Source organism: Mytilus trossulus, chromosome 3 (genome assembly GCF_036588685.1).
Source record: "Mytilus trossulus isolate FHL-02 chromosome 3, PNRI_Mtr1.1.1.hap1, whole genome shotgun sequence".
Lineage (NCBI taxonomy): Eukaryota > Metazoa > Mollusca > Bivalvia > Mytilida > Mytilidae > Mytilus > Mytilus trossulus.
Window position 1 is genome coordinate 84,894,814 of NC_086375.1, and position 18,166 is coordinate 84,912,979.

General features: G+C 31.1%; 1 protein-coding gene across 1 annotated transcript; it reads left to right on the forward strand.

Moving 5' to 3' along the window:
* Positions 1 to 16,625, forward strand: LOC134712688 (splicing factor 3A subunit 1-like). Its single transcript, XM_063574478.1, has 19 exons — positions 1 to 256; positions 2,738 to 2,902; positions 3,484 to 3,506; positions 3,999 to 4,132; positions 4,802 to 4,961; positions 5,431 to 5,493; positions 5,704 to 5,794; positions 6,452 to 6,523; positions 6,940 to 7,016; positions 7,310 to 7,420; positions 8,242 to 8,407; positions 8,687 to 8,782; positions 10,233 to 10,405; positions 11,081 to 11,220; positions 12,347 to 12,579; positions 13,084 to 13,271; positions 13,944 to 14,045; positions 14,670 to 14,741; positions 15,501 to 16,625. Exons 1-19 carry the CDS (start codon positions 148 to 150, stop codon positions 15,600 to 15,602), a joined length of 2,277 nt encoding a protein of 758 aa, XP_063430548.1. The 5' UTR covers positions 1 to 147; the 3' UTR covers positions 15,603 to 16,625.
* The last annotated feature ends 1,541 nt before the right edge of the window (positions 16,626 to 18,166 follow it).

An 18,166-nucleotide genomic window follows, 5' to 3' on the forward strand; every position in this document is an offset into this window, starting at 1 on the left:
CTGTTCAAAATAACATATAGAGCTATAAAATAACATATTTTAGGCAAAACGTTTTTGCGACTTTGATAAACATTAGCGACTTCCGGTACGTTATTTTCTCGCAGCATTTTTTTTGAGGTGTTCTTCTTCAAGATCACTTTTTCCAAAATGCCGCCTATTGAGAAAGTTGTTTCTGTACAGGATGAGAAAACAGAAGAAGAAATACAAGCAGCTAAACCAGTTATTGGAATTATATATCCTCCCCCAGAAGTAAGGAGTATCCTTTTAATGTCAACAACATGTCTCTGACTTTATAAAATAGAATTGGAAAACAAAGTAAAGGTTATTAGAAATATTCTTTTTAAAGAAATTTTGTAAAGTAAAGGCATGTATGTTGATTTCCTCCAGAGACAACTGTCAACACGGCAAAAAACAATCCCATTCTAAATAAGGGGGTCTCATTGGGGGGTTCCGATCTCGGATCCTGCTTACTGTTTTGTCAGATTTCCGTATTTCACTTACACTATATACTTTAGCAATTCTCCTTCATTTGTCATTTCCCTGGTCCTGCAAGACCTCATTTCCCGATTTCACGCCACAATAATTTGACATCCACGTGTCACGCTTACAAAAAATCGGCAATCCAGCGTCACGCTTAGACCACAATGAGATCCACTTTAAACGTAAATATTAATAAACGTATGTACACTTTTAGTATTAAGCTGTATTTTGCCTCCGAATGACCTTATATCACCTCCGAAAAACCTTTTGATGTCACTTTTTAGTTGTGACGTCAAATATTTTGAATTATGAAGTCAAAGTTTACTGGAACCTGTGTGATGTTATGTAATGGCGGACAAATTTGCATATAAGTGTAAATATGTCTTATTAACAAATGAGCTAAAGTTGTTTTAAAAGGGTATCCGGTCCGTTCGCCCTAATTACAATGTTTACCCTGGGTCTGTTTGCCCTGAGTCAGTTTGTCCAGAGAGTCCATTCACCTTTGGGTCATTCTCTCTTCTTTTATTAAAAGATATTAATATCTGATAAGGGTATTTAAGTTTAAAAAACCTTGTACAAATATTTATATGATGCAAATTCTTGAAAATCATGAAAACACATGGAATTATCTGAAATTGATGGTGTTTTTTTGGAATTAATCAATGATAATTAAAGCTAATTAAAAGTAGTGATTTGAAGCCGAATTTAATTATTGTCACCCATTAAATATAAACAATCATCAACAAAGCATGGATATTCAGGTAAGCACGTTTATAACATGTACAATAAGATATAGTCTATCATGATGACAGAGCGATGTTTACATATGGTTTTCCATTCGCACTTGCATATTGATCAGATCATAAGATTTTTACAAGAAAGGTCACGCTGAGGTAACTGCATATACAGAAAACATGTTGGCAAATGATCAAGCAATTTAAAAAAGGCAACTTCTTCTAAATTTGGACAAATAATAGAATTTTCTTGAGAAAATGTATATGTACTGAAGTTTTATAATAAAACCTACCATTTAGTTAAGAAGAAGCAGAAGCCTCTTCAATAAAATTTAACCAATGTGCTATATTTGACTAAAAAACATAGCACCACCATCAAAGTTTGTGACACTCTGTCCCTTGTGCTTTAAAGACCTGGGGATAACATGGTTTAGCATTTATGATATAAAATTTTATTATAAATATTCATGGATTGTCTACAATGAAGGCACTCTACAAGACAGTAGCAATAAAGTATATTGGTAAGTCATGTAACTTAGTAGATTGTAAGTTAACATGCCAAGATCAAGTTTAATAGTTTCTTAAGAGTATTGATACAATAAAGTATATTGGTAAGTCATGTAAGTTAGTATATTATTGTAAGTTAACATGCCAAGATCAAGTTTAATAGTTTCTTAAGAGTATTGATACAATAAAGTATATTGGTAAGTCATGTAAATTAGTATATTATTGTAAGTTAACATGCCAAGATTAAATTTAATAGTTTCTTATGAGTAATAATACAATAAAGTATATATTGGTAACTTAGTCCTGTAAGTATTTACTATTATATTGTTAGTTAACATGATAAGATGAAGTTTAATAGTTTCTTATGAGTAATAATACAATAAAGTATATTGGTAAGTCATGTAACTTTAGTATATTGTAAGTCAACACGCAAAGATGAAGTTTAATAGTTTCTTATGAGTATTATAATACATTCATACAATAAAGTATATTGGTAAGTCATGTAACTTTAGTATATTGTAAGTCAACACGCAAAGATGAAGTTTAATAGTTTCTTATGAGTAGTAATAAAATAAAGTATATTGGTAAGTCATGTAACCTTGTATATTGTAAGTCAACACGCAAAGATGAAGTTTAATAGTTTCTTATGAGTATTATAATACATTCATACAATAAAGTATATTGGTGTATTGGTAAGTCATGTAAGTATTATATTGTAAGTTAACATGCGAAGATGAAGTGTAGGTGTATCAATACTTAAGAGAAGATCATAACAGAATCTTAGTGTATTTATACACAAGGAATTAACAAAATAAGAATTTACTGTTCCTTTGCAAATTGGTCACTAGTTTGGTGTACAATCTGTCTTTTAATTGAAGAAATTGTTAAGAATATTTCAAATATTGATACTTTTGTAAATTGAAAGAATTAATTTTTATTTTGCTTCTTTAATCTATATAGACCAGAATACTACACTGAATTGTAACATATATCATTTCTTTAACAAGGATTCTAAGATATTGTAGACAAGACTGCTAGCTTTGTTGCCAGAAATGGACCGGAGTTTGAGAGCAGAATCCGTCAGAATGAAATTAACAACCCTAAATTTAATTTCCTCCAACAAAATGACCCATACCATGCATATTACCAGTATAAAGTCAAAGAGTTCAAGGAGGGCAAAGGTAGATAGATAGCTGCTATATATACTTTATTACTTTTAAAAACAAGATCATTAAGGTTTATCAATCATGCAAAAGTAACCAAGTTTTAATCTTAAAACTATACACAAAAAAAGAGACTCAAACTGGTATCATATAAGATTTATGAAAGCATTTAAAAAACGGAAATTAAAAAATCAATGTAAAGGCAGTAGCTGATAATATAATGGCAAAAGAAACTGACAAATCTTTTTGTCTGGACTTGACCAAGTAAAATAGAAAGACTTGGTGGTAGCTGCATCAACAATTGGTTAAAGTTAAGTGATTATGTCAATTTAAAGGGTAACCAATAATGGACAATAAGTGATATTTGGTATGTAGTTGTATTAGTACAAGCACATCTCTTTTCCAAGAAGACTATTTTCACTTCTGCATAATTTACTTGTGGAAGTTAAATGTATTTGTACTTTAACTTCAACGTTTGGACAAATCATGTTGGAATTTACATCAAATCTACATACAGATGAGACTTATCTCTGAGACAACAGTTTATGTTCATAATGAAGATTTTCATTTTATATATTTTTTATTTATTTTTGTTTTAGCTCAAGAACCAGCTGTTCCCAAGGTAAGTAAAAAAAGATTGATTAAATCTGTTTCAAAGACAAATTTTTCCTGGTCATCTGCATAAAAGTATTCCGATTCTATTAACTGATATAGGATACTGTTAAAATGATGGAGGACTTATTTTCCAAGATGTCACATTTATAACAATAGAACTAAATGCCTTTTAAGGTTGGATTAAAATGATTATAATAATTGAATAAATTGCAATTGGATCCTGTTTATCTTTTATTTCAAAACAATTCTTGTTTCTTTGCAACATGTGCAAAGTCAAAATGTTCAACAGAGATATTTTCATCATCATTAAGTTTATCTCACTTTAAAGATATTTAAAGAAGATTATATAATTCTACTACTATTTTAAAAATGTTTTAGGGGCTTTGAGTTTGATATCATCATAATTGCATGTTCCTCTACAAGTGATGTACTTTTTGAAATTAGATTGTTAATGAAAACATTACTTCTATTGATTTTATTACTAATATATTGACAACAGCCAGGTCAGTTAGCAGCTGTTCAGAAACAACAGGCAGAGCAAGCTAGATTGTTATTAGAGACAATTGTCCCTAAGGAACCACCACCAGAGTTTGAATTCATAGCAGATCCACCATCTATATCAGCTTTTGATTTGTAAGTAATATATATTCACATTCCAGTTTAATTAAACCTACTGTGGATTCATTATTCGTTGTATACCAATTTTCGTGGATTTCGTTGGTACAGGGGAAACACGAATTTAAATGTCCAAACGAAATACACATTTTCTAAAGGAAAGTATGCAAAATTTGCCAAATCATCGAATTTAAATACCCACGAACATGCAAGTTTTTATCAATCCACGAAAATTGGTATCATGAAAATAAATGAATCCACAGTATGTAATGATAAATTGTAAGAGACTTTATGTATATGAAGCGTTCACAATCCCCATAAGGCCAAAACAATGTTTGTATTGTGTGTTTCTCAGACCAAGCTAATGTTTGTATAGCCACTATAGGGATATATTCAAAACTTTCATCAACATATCTAAAGGTATCTAATTTTAACATAATATACAACATGTACAACAGAATTGTTTTTTTGTTGATAATTTAAAGATGGTGAAAGTTTTTATTTAGTTATCTTTGTGTTTTCTTTTAAAAATGTACTATAAATCAGACGGAAAACACCCGTTCAAACATGATTTGACATCTATAAGAGTGCACTCTTTTATACATGCATGAAATCAGGTAAAAACATCCTTTAAAGCATGAGTTGATATATATTTTTTGACATCTTATTAAACTTTTGTGATTTCAGAGACGTAGTAAGACTTACAGCACAGTTTGTAGCTAGAAATGGACGCCAGTTCCTTACAAACCTAATGAACAGAGAACAGAGGAACTACCAATTTGATTTCTTACGACCACAGCACAGTTTGTTCAATTACTTCACTAAACTTGTAGAACAATATACAAAGGTAAACAATATTTCAAGTGTCAAAGTTTAACCTGCAGCCAGATTCTTTCTCATTATACTAATGTTATCAGGGGCGGTAATAATTGTAGAAACTGTCAGTCGTCAACCAAATTTGACTGGTCTCAAATAGTATAAACTGCTGTAAGAGTGGGACTCTCCTTGTGTTTCACTTAAATGAGATGTTAGATCATTTGATCACATCTCCACACCAATTGCTAAGTAAATATTAGTTTGGATCCCAAGTAACTATTAAATAAATCAAAAAGATGTTTAGACCCAATTATGTCAAAATGATTGCTTTTCTCAAACAATGCCTTAAAAGTACTCCTTCAGCATTGGCCATGTAATAAAAAAATACATCATATAAATCTTGATGCCATGTTTTTTGACAGTTGACAAAATATGCATCCTGTAAAAGAGATACAAATGTATATATTTATTTTAGATATTTATTTTATTTTGATTTACAGATTTTGATTCCACCAAAAGACTTACAAGAGAAGTTAACTAAGGAATCTGAAGAATATAAAGAGGTAAACAAAAATCATAAAAAAATCTTCAAGTGAATTAATTATTGTTAAATTACTATAACAATTCATTGCCAGGTTAACATTCTTCCAAAAGTATTGCACTTGTCCTGAAATTTTGACAAATCATTTTACAGTTAAAAAAGAACAGTGTATCAAATCTAGTGATGAACACATCACATTAAATAATTTAGAATTAAATATTTTCTGTTTAAGGTTTTACAGCAAGTAAAGTACAGAGTAGAGTGGTGTAAATATCAAATCAGGGAGAGAAAGAAGGAAGAAGAAGCTCTAGAACGAGAGAGAAGTAAGTAATCTTAAATGGTCTTATCTCCACAAAAGATAATGGGTTTATAAGTAGTTTATATTCATATATTCTTGTCTATTTCAATAAAACTACCAATATTGTATGGAACATAAATCTGCCATGAGTTGACTGCAATTGGACAAATACCATTCTTTTCAGTTAGATTTTGATTGGTTCAATACAGATTTAATGGAACAAGCTCAAACTTGATTGGTTAATTATTAAAAAGAGAATTGAACAATGCTTTTAACATTTTCATGCTTACATTTTTTTGATAGCCAGATTATCATTTGGTTGTATTTTAGAGAAATGTGTCTAACTGACCTAAAACTAGGTCAAAATGTCTGACAAAACAAAACCTAGGCTAATGTGGCTAACTAAACCAAATCTCTGACAATATGAAAAGCAATACACAATAATACTTTAATGTACACATTATAGTACAATGTACATGATTCTTGTTGGGTGTAATAATATATTGTTTACACATCTTAACAGTAAAACAATGTTGGATAATGTTACCAAACAAAAGAATTAAACAAGATTTTAATATAAAGGCCTGAATTTCGAAGCCATATGTCAGTCAAGTTTTGGCAATGGTAAAATTAATGCTTGTCTTTTATATTAGACTATAAAGCATACAATTTTCTATTACAGTTGCTTACACACAGATAGACTGGCATGACTTTGTTGTTGTAGAAACAGTGGATTTCCAACCCAATGAACAAGGTAAGTCTAAGATTTAGAAAATATTGGATTTCCAGGAAAAGTATGAAACAATTTAAGATCAGATAGAAAAATATATATGGCCCTTACACAAAGAAATACAGATCAGCTTATGGGTTTTAGGCTTTTAAAAATGTTAACATCATTCCTAAAATGAGTGTTAAACTTTATGTCAGCTTTGAAGAATGTGAAGAAAAGAAAAGAAATAGTAATAGTTTGAAACAAATTATAGGACACTGTTAAGTTTAAAATGTTTTGCTAATTTTAGAAATTAGATGAAATCCCTAAAATATTTGCCCACTTAATCTTAAAGAGTCACCTAGAAACAAAACAAAAGCAAATAGGTTTGGACTTAGGAATTGTGAAATTTAATTTCTCCCAAAATCATTTAAATTTCGGCTTATTTTTGTCCATTTCAGGTAACTTTCCCCCACCCACAACACCAGATGAAGTTGGAGCCAGAATTCTGATGCAGGAAAGAGGAGGAGGAGAAAAGGTATTTATAGATGTTATCCAACATTCTCTACAAGTTGGGATTTCATTGTTAAATTTAAAAGGAATTACAAGTCTAATGGTAAATAAAATATTCTACCAAAGCTTAGATTTACCTTTTATTGTTAAAGGGATAATTGACATTATTCAGTACCAGCTTGTTAATTTATTGATTTATCGATTGACATTTGAAACAACAGACTTAAATAAGGTGATGTAGAAAAACCATTTTGTTGTATTACAGGAAATATCATGTGACAATATTATAAGTTTTTACTGTTTTATATAATTTTTTAGGCTGATGATCAGATGGAGGTAGAATCAGATGAGTCTGAAGATGAGGAGGACGGAGAAGAGATAGACTTTGACAATGCTCCCACACCTCCTCTACCAGAGGGAAATTTACAGGTAAAAACCCAAAAGAAAATGTTCCTACACCACTATTCAACTTAGGATATTTATATGAAGTCAACTCACAGTCAAAATTATGTGTCTGGGTGTCAAATGCTTTCTGCAGACTGTTCTTTGTGAATTAGCCATATTAAAATCGGATAAGAATGGTCTAGTTCAAAGCAGGATACATTATAATATGACAATATTATGTCTGTATCGGGAATGTATTTAATTTGCATTAGGACATTCAACAGCCATCCATCACCATTTAAACTATCTGTTTCTGAACAACCACCATGGTCTTATGGTAGATGCTGACAGGTGAGATTGCGAGTTCAATCCCCTTGGGGTTAAATCAAAGACTTGAAAATTGGTACTAATCACACAGCATTTAAAATAAAGAGCAAAGACTAGACATATCTGAGTTGATAGGATGACATGTCTTCCTGCAGACTGTTACCTTGTGAACTAATACATTAGATATCTTGCTCAGCTTGTATATCTAGTATAAACCAGGGTAAACAGAGAACTCAAGTTGTGTTTTGAAAGCTTTGTCCTTTGGCCCTTCTGCCTAGGGAAGACTTACAGACATCACAGACTTTGTAGGTACATACTCATCGTTCTATTACCACTTGGTAAATGTTACAAAAAAATTTCATCTTTTATTTAAAGATCTATTTTATATTTGAATTGATTTAAAAGGATGCACAAGTGTATCCAGGTTAAAAAAAATGTTACACAGGCCCTCTGACTAGTTATTATAAGTATTAATGAGTCATCTAAAAAAGTTGTTAGAAAATATTCCAAATAATTAAATTAAAATTAAATTTGTCTAGGAGATGGAAGGAGAATCATCGTCTGAGGAAGATGAACCCGTGAAGATTCCAACTCCTGCTCCACCCCAGCCACCCATGCCACCACCCCCACCACCACCCAGTGAGATACCACCATTGCCACCAACACCAGATCAAGTCATCATCAAGAAGGATTACAATCCTAAAGGTTTGTTCACTGTAATCATACAAAACTCTATCACAAAAAACATTCTAGTCTGCTTTTAATAAATTGTAGTCTGTATAACAAAAAGAGTGAGTTAAAATGATTTGATATGCATTATTTTTTGCTTTTATTAAAAATCAGTAGAAACTTTGAAAACTATTAATTTGCTTGTTCTTCATATACATGATAAACCTTTGTTTAAAAGGTAATGCTGTTTTGTAATATTTAGAATATTTGAATAACAAAATATTAACATGAATGATTGTATGTTTTTGTTGACAGCTCGTCCTTCCATGGGAGAAATAACCACAGACATGGTGTCACCAATTACTGGAGAGAAAATTCCAGCACACAAAGTTCAAGAGCATATGAGAATAGGTTAGTAGTTTATAGATGTAGTTATTCTTCCTTATAGTATAACAGCTGTCACTATTTGTCTCCTTATCCATCATAGTATGACAGATGCAATCATTTGTCTCTATCATTTCTCTGTTCCAAGACATTCTCCTGTATATACCTGCAAACCTCGTCTTTTGTCTTCTGATTTGAATGAATAGAGTTAGGCTATAAATTTTATAAAAAAGGCCAGCATTGTTAACATGTTTTTGAATACAGAACTGTGAGAGAAACAAAAGGCCAATGTGTATCAGTTAGTATTGCCAATAAAATCTCCTGAACCTTTCATTAGGGACTAAATTTGAAGATGTCAGAACACTTTTTTAACCGGATTTTTGTGACAAAAATGTCGGTTATTAAATTGGGGATGCTCGGCGGGCGGGCAGCAGGGCGGTCGGGCGGGCGGCAATAAAATGTTGTCCATGCATTAACTCAAGAACCGTTCAACCAAAGCTTTTAAAATTTTAATATGTTGTTACTGACAACAAAATGAAGGTCAACTTCAATATTGGCCATTTTGACTTTTACCGTTCAGGAGTTATGGTTCTTGAAAGATTGAAAAATGGCGTTTCCAGTCGTGTCCGTGCATTTACGCATGAACAGTTCTACCAAAGCTTCCAAAATTTTAATATGTTGTTACTGGTGACAAAATGGAGGTCAAGTTCAATAATGAAGATTTTGACTTTTACCGTTCAGGAGTTATGGTTCTTGAAAGATTGAAAAATGGCGTTTCCAGTCATGTCCGTGCATTTACGCATGAACTGTTCTACCAAAGCTTCCCAAATTTTAATATGTTGTTACTGGTGACAAAATGGAGGTCAAGTTCAATAATGACGATTTTGACTTTTACCGTTCAGGAGTTATGGTTCTTGAAAGATTGAAAAATGGTGTTTCCAGTCATGTCCATGCATTTTCTCATGAACCATTCAACCAAAGCTTTTCAAATTTTAATATGTTGTTACTGATGACAAAATCGAGGTCAAGTTCAATAATGACGATTTTGACTTTTACTGTTCAGGAGTTATGGTTCTTGAAAGATCGTAAAATGGTGTTTCCATTCACGTTGTTGCATTTACTCACAAACCATTCAATCTAAGCTTTTTAAATTTTAATATGTTGATACTGATGACAAAATAGAGGTCAAATTTGATATTGACAATTTTCACTTTCACCAATCATCAGTAATGGTTCTTGTGATATTGCCAGGACACAAATAAATGCTAATAAATCCGGTTTGCTGTCGTTGTGACAGCCTCTTGTTTCAGTTTGTGCTAATTTTATTCATAATTACTGGTACACTGAAGTGAAATTTAAAATACTTTCATTCAAAAAAAATGTTAGTACACAAAATTTTAATGTTGTGAGTATTTTAATAGCTTTGTTATCACAGTTTCCATGGACATAAATGATATTATATATTATTTTTAAACAGGATTACTTGATCCTAAATGGATCCAGGAAAGACAGAGAGCTATGAATGAGAAGAAGGAACAAGAAGAAGTTTATGCCCCTGGTGTTTCTATTGAGAGCAGTCTAAAACAGCTGGCAGAAAGACGTACTGATATCTTTGGTGTTGGTGTAGAAGAAACACAGATTGGTAAAAAGGTCAGTTTTCAACAATTGATTTATATTATTTTTCATCTTATGGTACATCACTGCTATTAGACATGTCAGACAGATATGATGATTAATACTATATAAACATACACATATCAAATATACGGTATAATATGGTTAAGGTAATATTCCTTTTGTCTTATGTCTAATATCATGAATATTATTCCAGAATCTAAAATAATATATACATATAATGAAGGATTTCTGTTTCTATGCTGGTATAATTTAGAATTTTGGTTATTGTATATGCAATAGCATCCCTTAAACATACTTATCGCTATTTTGTGCATTTTTCCTCTGATCTTTTTTTGTGATAATTTTCATATCATGCTACTCGCCTGAGATGGAAAATTATCGCCAGTAACTAAGCATGCACGTCGCGTTGCTAACGAAATTGACACGAAATTGACAACGTCGTCATAGGTAAAATAGCGATAAAAAGATTATCACTGTTCATCTCAACTGATAGCGTTTCTCGCTTTCGCCGTCCCGGCTCAAGCGAGAAAATCAATCTCGTTGAGATGATCACTGATAATCTATAAATAAATTCACTATAAACTATAAAAACTATAATTTACAAAAAAAATATTTTAATAAAAATATTATATTGCTGACAAATAAATTAATTTGAAAAAGCAATTCTGAATGATTGCAATTTTTTAGATTGGAGAAGAAGAAAGAAAAGAACAGAGAGTTGTATGGGATGGACACACAGCTTCTATGGAAAAAGTCACACAGAAGGCTAGAGAGAACATCTCTATTGAGGAGCAGATTGCTACAATACATAAAACTAAAGGCCTGGTGTAAGTTAACTATAGAGTAGAATGTAGGCTCAATATATATATCTCAAGGGCTAGAGAGAACATCTCTATTGAGGAACAGATTGCTACAATACATAAAACTAAAGGACTGGTGTAAGTTAACTATATATATTTATCCTGATGTAGGCTCAATATATATATATCTCAAGGGCCAGAGAGAACATCTCTATTGAGGAACAGATTGCTACAATACATAAAACTAAAGGCCTGGTGTAAGTTAACTATATATATTTATCCTGATGTAGGCTCAATATATATATCTCAAGGGCCAGAGAGAACATCTCTATTGAGGAACAGATTGCTACAATACATAAAACTAAAGGCCTGGTGTAGGTTAACTATATATATTTATCCTGATGTAAGCCTAATATATCTCAATGGAAAGGTGTCAACATACTTAGAAATCAGTTTCACTGTTGGCAAGAGAGAATATCTCTGTTGAATGCAGCTTGCTACAGTACAGAAAACTACAACATGAGTAACTAAAAACAAATATTAATGCACTGATTTATATGGGTGGAATAACAAATAACTAATTACGTCATATTAAAAATAGATTGATATATGTGGTACAATACCAAATGGTTTGTACAACCACAGTAGATTTAGGTTTATAGGTTTGAACAATTGCTATGGCCATCCTCAAATATTTTAGGCATATTCATGTTAGAACAAGTTCTCTCAGAAATAAATAAAGCTAGGTCTGAAAAGCTGATTAACTAGCACATTCACAATGAAAAACTCTTTCTGCCACTGAAAAGATGGTATACAGTTAAGGGTACAAAATTTAGTGAAATTTAATATGAATTGAGTATTTAAACACATTATCATTTTGATATTTCTGTTTGATTTTTAGTTTTGACATAAAGTTCTTGTTAGATTTACAAAAATTGATGATAAACAGACTTTTTGATTTACAAATAAACCTTGTCAGAAACAACTGACTAGTCGTTACTGAATAACTCTTGATTTTGAACAAACTTTGGATTTATATCTGAAAGTTCAGAAAAGGTTGAAGATTTGTTGAAACAAATATATACAAAATGGGAACCTGTGAAATTATTTCTTTATTTACAAACATATTTATAGAGATGATATTGAATTTCAGAGCTGATGAGGAAAAAGAGAAGATTGGTCCAACTGTCCCTAAAGTCCAGCCTCCCCCTCCTCCCCCTCCTTCTAAACCAGCTCCCCCTCCCCAACCTCCAATGAATATGCACAAAAGTATGGCACAACCACCACTACCAAGACTACCAATGTCAGCACCACCAATGCCACTCATGAATCAGCCACAGAGACTAATGATGATTTCTACACCTAGGCCACCAATGAATGTTATTGGTAAGTACAGATTATATAAAATAGAAGATGTGGTATGATTGTCAATGAGAACACTCCACTAGAGAGCAAATGACACAGAAATAAACAGCTATAGGTCATTGTATTGCCTTCAACAATGAGCAAAGCACATACTGCATTATCAGCAATAAAAGGCCCGGAAATGACAGATGTAAAACAATTCAAACGATAAAACTAGCCGCCTAATTTAAATACGAAAATAGATATGTATCACAGTAACAAACAACAACCACTGATAAGTTAGTCCCTGGACAATTTACATTACCAAGCACTGAAGATAAAAAATGAGGTAAAAACTCAAAATGAAGCTAAACAAATTTCAAATTAAGGCTACCTAATTAGTATAGTAAGTAATTATTTGAGTATTGTAAATTGATTTCTGGAACTTTATTATTACATGTATACAAAACTGGTTAACATAGCTGTGTTTATGATATTGAGTTGAAGTTTTTTCTTGATTTAATTTTTATTTGGATTTGATTAAAGGAATGCAGCCTCAGCCTATGATGCCCCAGCCTATGATGGCCAGGCCACCACGTCCAGGGTTTGCACCAACCCTGCTGGCTCACCCCCCTGGACCTCCAAAGCCACCATCTATGGATGAACCTCCAGCAAAGAAGGCCAAGACAGAAGAGCAGTTGATCCCAGAGGATGTGTTCTTGTCCAGAAACAAAGTATGTTCTGCCATAATCACAATATTTGCTTATAAGATTTTCATTAATAATACACTGGCTTGAATATATTGAAAATCTACTATTTATTCATTATTTTTAGGTGTAACTTTTTCTAAAATTGTAATATACTTTGATGTTAAGAATTTCTATAAATGTACCAGCCTCCCTTGTTTTAAACAACAAAATTACAGCCAAATTATTGCTTTATACATCCATTAATTCTGTTATTATGCACATTTTTATGTTAAATATCTGTTATTTGTGACTTTGTTGCCAAGGTTTATCTATATTTTGTCAATAGATAGCCATGGTTTATTTGTCTTCGGTGAATTTATTTCTAATGTTAAAAATTTGTTTGAAGAAATTTATTGCTGCTGTTAATTTTTTTTATAAAGTTATTTCTTAGGGTGAATTTATTTTATGCAAACTTATTGCTAAGGCAGAATATATTTTCCAGAGTTATTTCTAAGGTTTTATCTATTTTCTTTTCTTTGAATTTATTTTCTATGAATATTTTGCATTAGGTTAAATGTATTTCTATGAATATATTGCTTTAGGTTAAATCTATTTTCTATGAATATATTGCTAAGGATAAAACTATTTTCTGACAATTGATTGCTATGTTTAGTATGTCTCCTATGAATGTGTTGCAAAGTTTTAATCTATCTTCAGGGTCCTGTTACCTTTAAAGTTATGGTACCAAAGGCTGATGACAAACCAGAATGGAAACTCAATGGACAGATGTTGACCTACACATTACCACTTTCTGACTCTGTGAGTATTACAACTACATTCACCATACTGCTTTGAAGATATCAGATTAATGTTTTTACAAAAAAATACCAATTCAAAACCATTTGCTGTCTATAAACTGTCTCTTTATGTCACCACTTTGCTTCTCTAGTGGGTTGGAAATAAAAATCCTTGAAATGCTCAACATTCCTCTAAATTTGTGTATAATGTGCTTGTATGTCTAGTTTGCTGTAATCCATACAAACATTTACTCAGTTGTGTGTTTGTAAACCATAAACTAAACTACCAAGTTTGAAATTAAAAGAGTAAATTTATTATGCTTAGTTTGACATAAAACTTATACAACTATATATTTGAAATGTGTTTTAAACTTTTTGCATGTCTATCAAAAGATATTTTAGTTGGTGAATTCAAGTATCAGCAGCTATTTTATAAAGCTATTCTTATTTGTGATTTCATGGCTCAGTTGTATTGGAAAAGACAGAAAATGGGGTAGCAATTTATAACACTCAATTTTTACATGTTCATGAGAAGGAAAAAAAGCAAATGAAAATAACTATTAAATTTTTTCACATCCATTGACCCTCTTAGAATATAAATACTTTTAAACAAATACCTATAATTAACACGTTGAACTTATTTCAGATTGCTGTTATGAAGGCTAAGTTAAATGAGAGTCTGGGACTACCGGCTGGTAAACAAAAGTTACAGTATGATGTAAGTTATCTGAAAGTCAAGGAAAAAATCCCGTATATTATGAAATATGTGTTGTCAGTTTGTCTGTTACTTATTTTCCGTGGAGTACATAAGATAACTAAGAATAAAATGACAGACATATTTTACTGGTAGAAAGTTGGTAATTTATCAGTAATGTAGATTCCAACGAATATAGGATGGACTATTTAATAAGAAAAAAGGCTTTAAAGGGTGCTAAGTTGTTATTTGTGTGTGTGCCCATAACCTGTCTAATCTATCTATACTCAAATGTTGATAGAAAACTTGGAAAAATTATGAAATTTTACAAAATTTGTCATGATTTGTTGCGAGGGGAACTTGTCAAATGTTGAATATGTTGTAATTTTTTGAAAATGTTTGAAGCTATTAATGCAAGAGCAAATTTAAAAAAAAAAAGTGAAATCACAATGATTTCTGTCAGAGGAAAATCCAATCAGAAAGTCCCTAATCACATGGCAAAACACATCAAACGAAAGGACAACAACTGTCCTAATTCTGAATTGGTACAGGCATTTTCAAATGAACTGGGTTTTTATAGCACTAAACCTCTCACTTGTACGACAGTCTCATCAAATTCAGTTATATTAACGATGCATGAATAAAACAGACATAATAAATAAAATAGTCAAAATATAAGTTGACATGATAAACTGATGTTTCCTCACAATACTTTTGATGACTTTTTGATATAAGAATTTTGACTTGTGTTATATTTACTACTTCAATTTATTGCCTTTTCAGGGTATCTTCATGAAGGATTCTAACTCCTTAGCTTACTACAACATCAATAAGGGCGCTGTAATTAGCTTACAATTAAAGGAGAGAGGAGGAAGGAAGAAATAAAGGGAGATAACAAATGTAGTCAACTACAATGACAAGGGGAGATGACTACAATATTGACAAGGGGAGACTACTGTTAGTGTTCTTTATTTGTTATGGTGTATATATTGTATTGAAGTATTGAAGTCTTATAGACATTGTGAAAAGGGCTCCAAAGACAATTGTAATTATGAAATGTAGTAAATGATTTTAAAAATGATTGTATGAATCTGTTAACAAGCTACTTTTTTCATTCATTCTTTCTTGTCAAATTTATATCATGGGTTTTTGATTTCACTTTACTGTTAACATTTTTCTTGTAAGCATATAACTAAGTTTAAGGACCATTCATTTATGGATTTAGACAAAGTTTTCAATTTTCCTTATTATTGTATCTATCGATTGTTTGTATTTGGGTTTCACTGGCATATTTGGGGTTTCAAAGAATGATGGTACAGAATCTTATTGGAAAATAACAATTTTCAATATATTTCCACTCAGTAATGTTCATTACATAAAGATATATATATTGTATGATTCACAAAATGTTTTTACTGATATATATCCCAAATTATGATTTTGAAATTTTGAAAGAGTTATGTTTACTAATGTAGAAACTTGGTTTGTTGATATTATTGATAAGTTAATTACATATTGGAAAAAATACGCATTTAAAAAGATTTTTTTATTCGTGATGAGAAAATTTGTGACTTTTTTTTATGCCATAATACAATATGCTATTTTAAAAGACAACATAAATCAATAAAAAAAAAATTCATGTTTAGATGTAGTCTGATACCCAATGATGTCAGGATGTATATAAGACAACATCCTTATTTTGAAAATGAGTTAAATTTGATCTAGGCATTTTCATTTTATTCATAGCGATGTAATGTTATTGCAATAAAAAAAAAAAAAATATATAGAATCGGAAAGCCTTCATCATATGGTGAATTGTTGTCTTTTTTATGGAACTTTTTTATAGTTTGCTATCTAAGTTACATTCAGTAGAATAAAAACAGGCTTTTCTAGTCAGTGACTCTATTCTTTCATTTTTCTGTCCTTTCTTGAATTGTAGTACTTTTGTTAAAAGTAATGTTAATTGTTCTTTAATATTTGCTAAATTTTGGTTTTGAGTCTCACAAATCAGGTTACAGTCTTGGTCTTAGGATAAGAAAAATGTAGAGGCATAGAATGATTGTCAATGAGACATCTGTCGACCAGAGTCTAAAGTAGGCATATGTAGACAACTATAGGTCAATGTATGTTTTTTAACAAGGAGCAAAATCCATGTTATGTAGCTCACCATGAAGGTTTGGTCACATTAACTTTAAACTTTAAAACACATGTTCATTACAATGCCAACATCAACAAACATGTGACAGATAAGGGTTTTGAGCTAAATTTTATGTTCACTGATCATGGTATGAATTAGGAATTGAGCATTCTGATTTTTTTAACCAGATTTTTGTGACCGGGCGGCCGGTTGGGCGGTCGGTCAGTCGGGCAGTCGGCAATCAAATGTTGTCCGTGCATTAACTCATGAACAGTTCAACCAAAGCCTTTAAAATTTTAATATGTTGTTACTGACAACTACATAAAGGTCAAGTTCAATAATGGCGATTTTGACTTTTACTGTTCAGGAGTTATGGTTCTTGAAAGATTGAAAAATGGCGTTTCCAGTCGTGTCCGTGCATTTTGCATGAACTGTTCTACCAAAGCTTCCCAAATGTTAATATGTTGTTACTGGTGATAAAATGGAGGTCAAGTTCAATAATGACGATCTTGACTTTTACCATTCAGGAGTAATGGTTCTTGAAAGATTGTAAAATGGTGTTTCCATTCACGTTGTTGCATTTACTCACGAACCATTAAATCTAAGCTTTTCAAATTCTTTTTTTTTTTTTTAACACTTGAATATAAATTTATTGCACTAAAGCTGTTAGCAATGACCTTACCGCTACAGCTTTAACTGTAAGGTACCCTGAAATAGTTAGTATCTATAAGAACAGGGTTTCATATAGATAAGTATTTTTTTCTTAAATTTTATATTAGTATATTACAATTAAATACAATGTTCAATAATAATGTAATACAATTCAGTACCCTGATCTGAAATAAATGATATATTTTCCTTCTATAGTACATGTAATCAAATTAAATAACGCCCATTTAATACTCTTATCCGAAATTGAATGTTTGGTGTCAATTATCTCATTTAAAAATTACATGATTTAAGAGTGTGTGACATCAATTTTTCTTGATCGGATGGTTTACCTTGTTTAAAGGTGAGAGAGAGCATGCTTTTTAATGGATGTATATTGAATTAGGCTACTTTACTTCTTTTTTATTTGGATTTTAAACATTTTAGGTGAGTCTTTTCTTTATTTTTATTTATTTAGTTAAAGTGTTCTAGAAATATCTTCTTTAAGAGTGTTTTATTTTGGAGAAATTAAAGTTTGAAGCACTTGGACTGTAGTATATTCTTGTAGATTGTAGGATCTTAAGTATTCGTCCAGTTCAAATTTAAACAGATTGAATACATTAGTAGATTTATTTCTTTGATCGGATACATAGTATGATTTGTA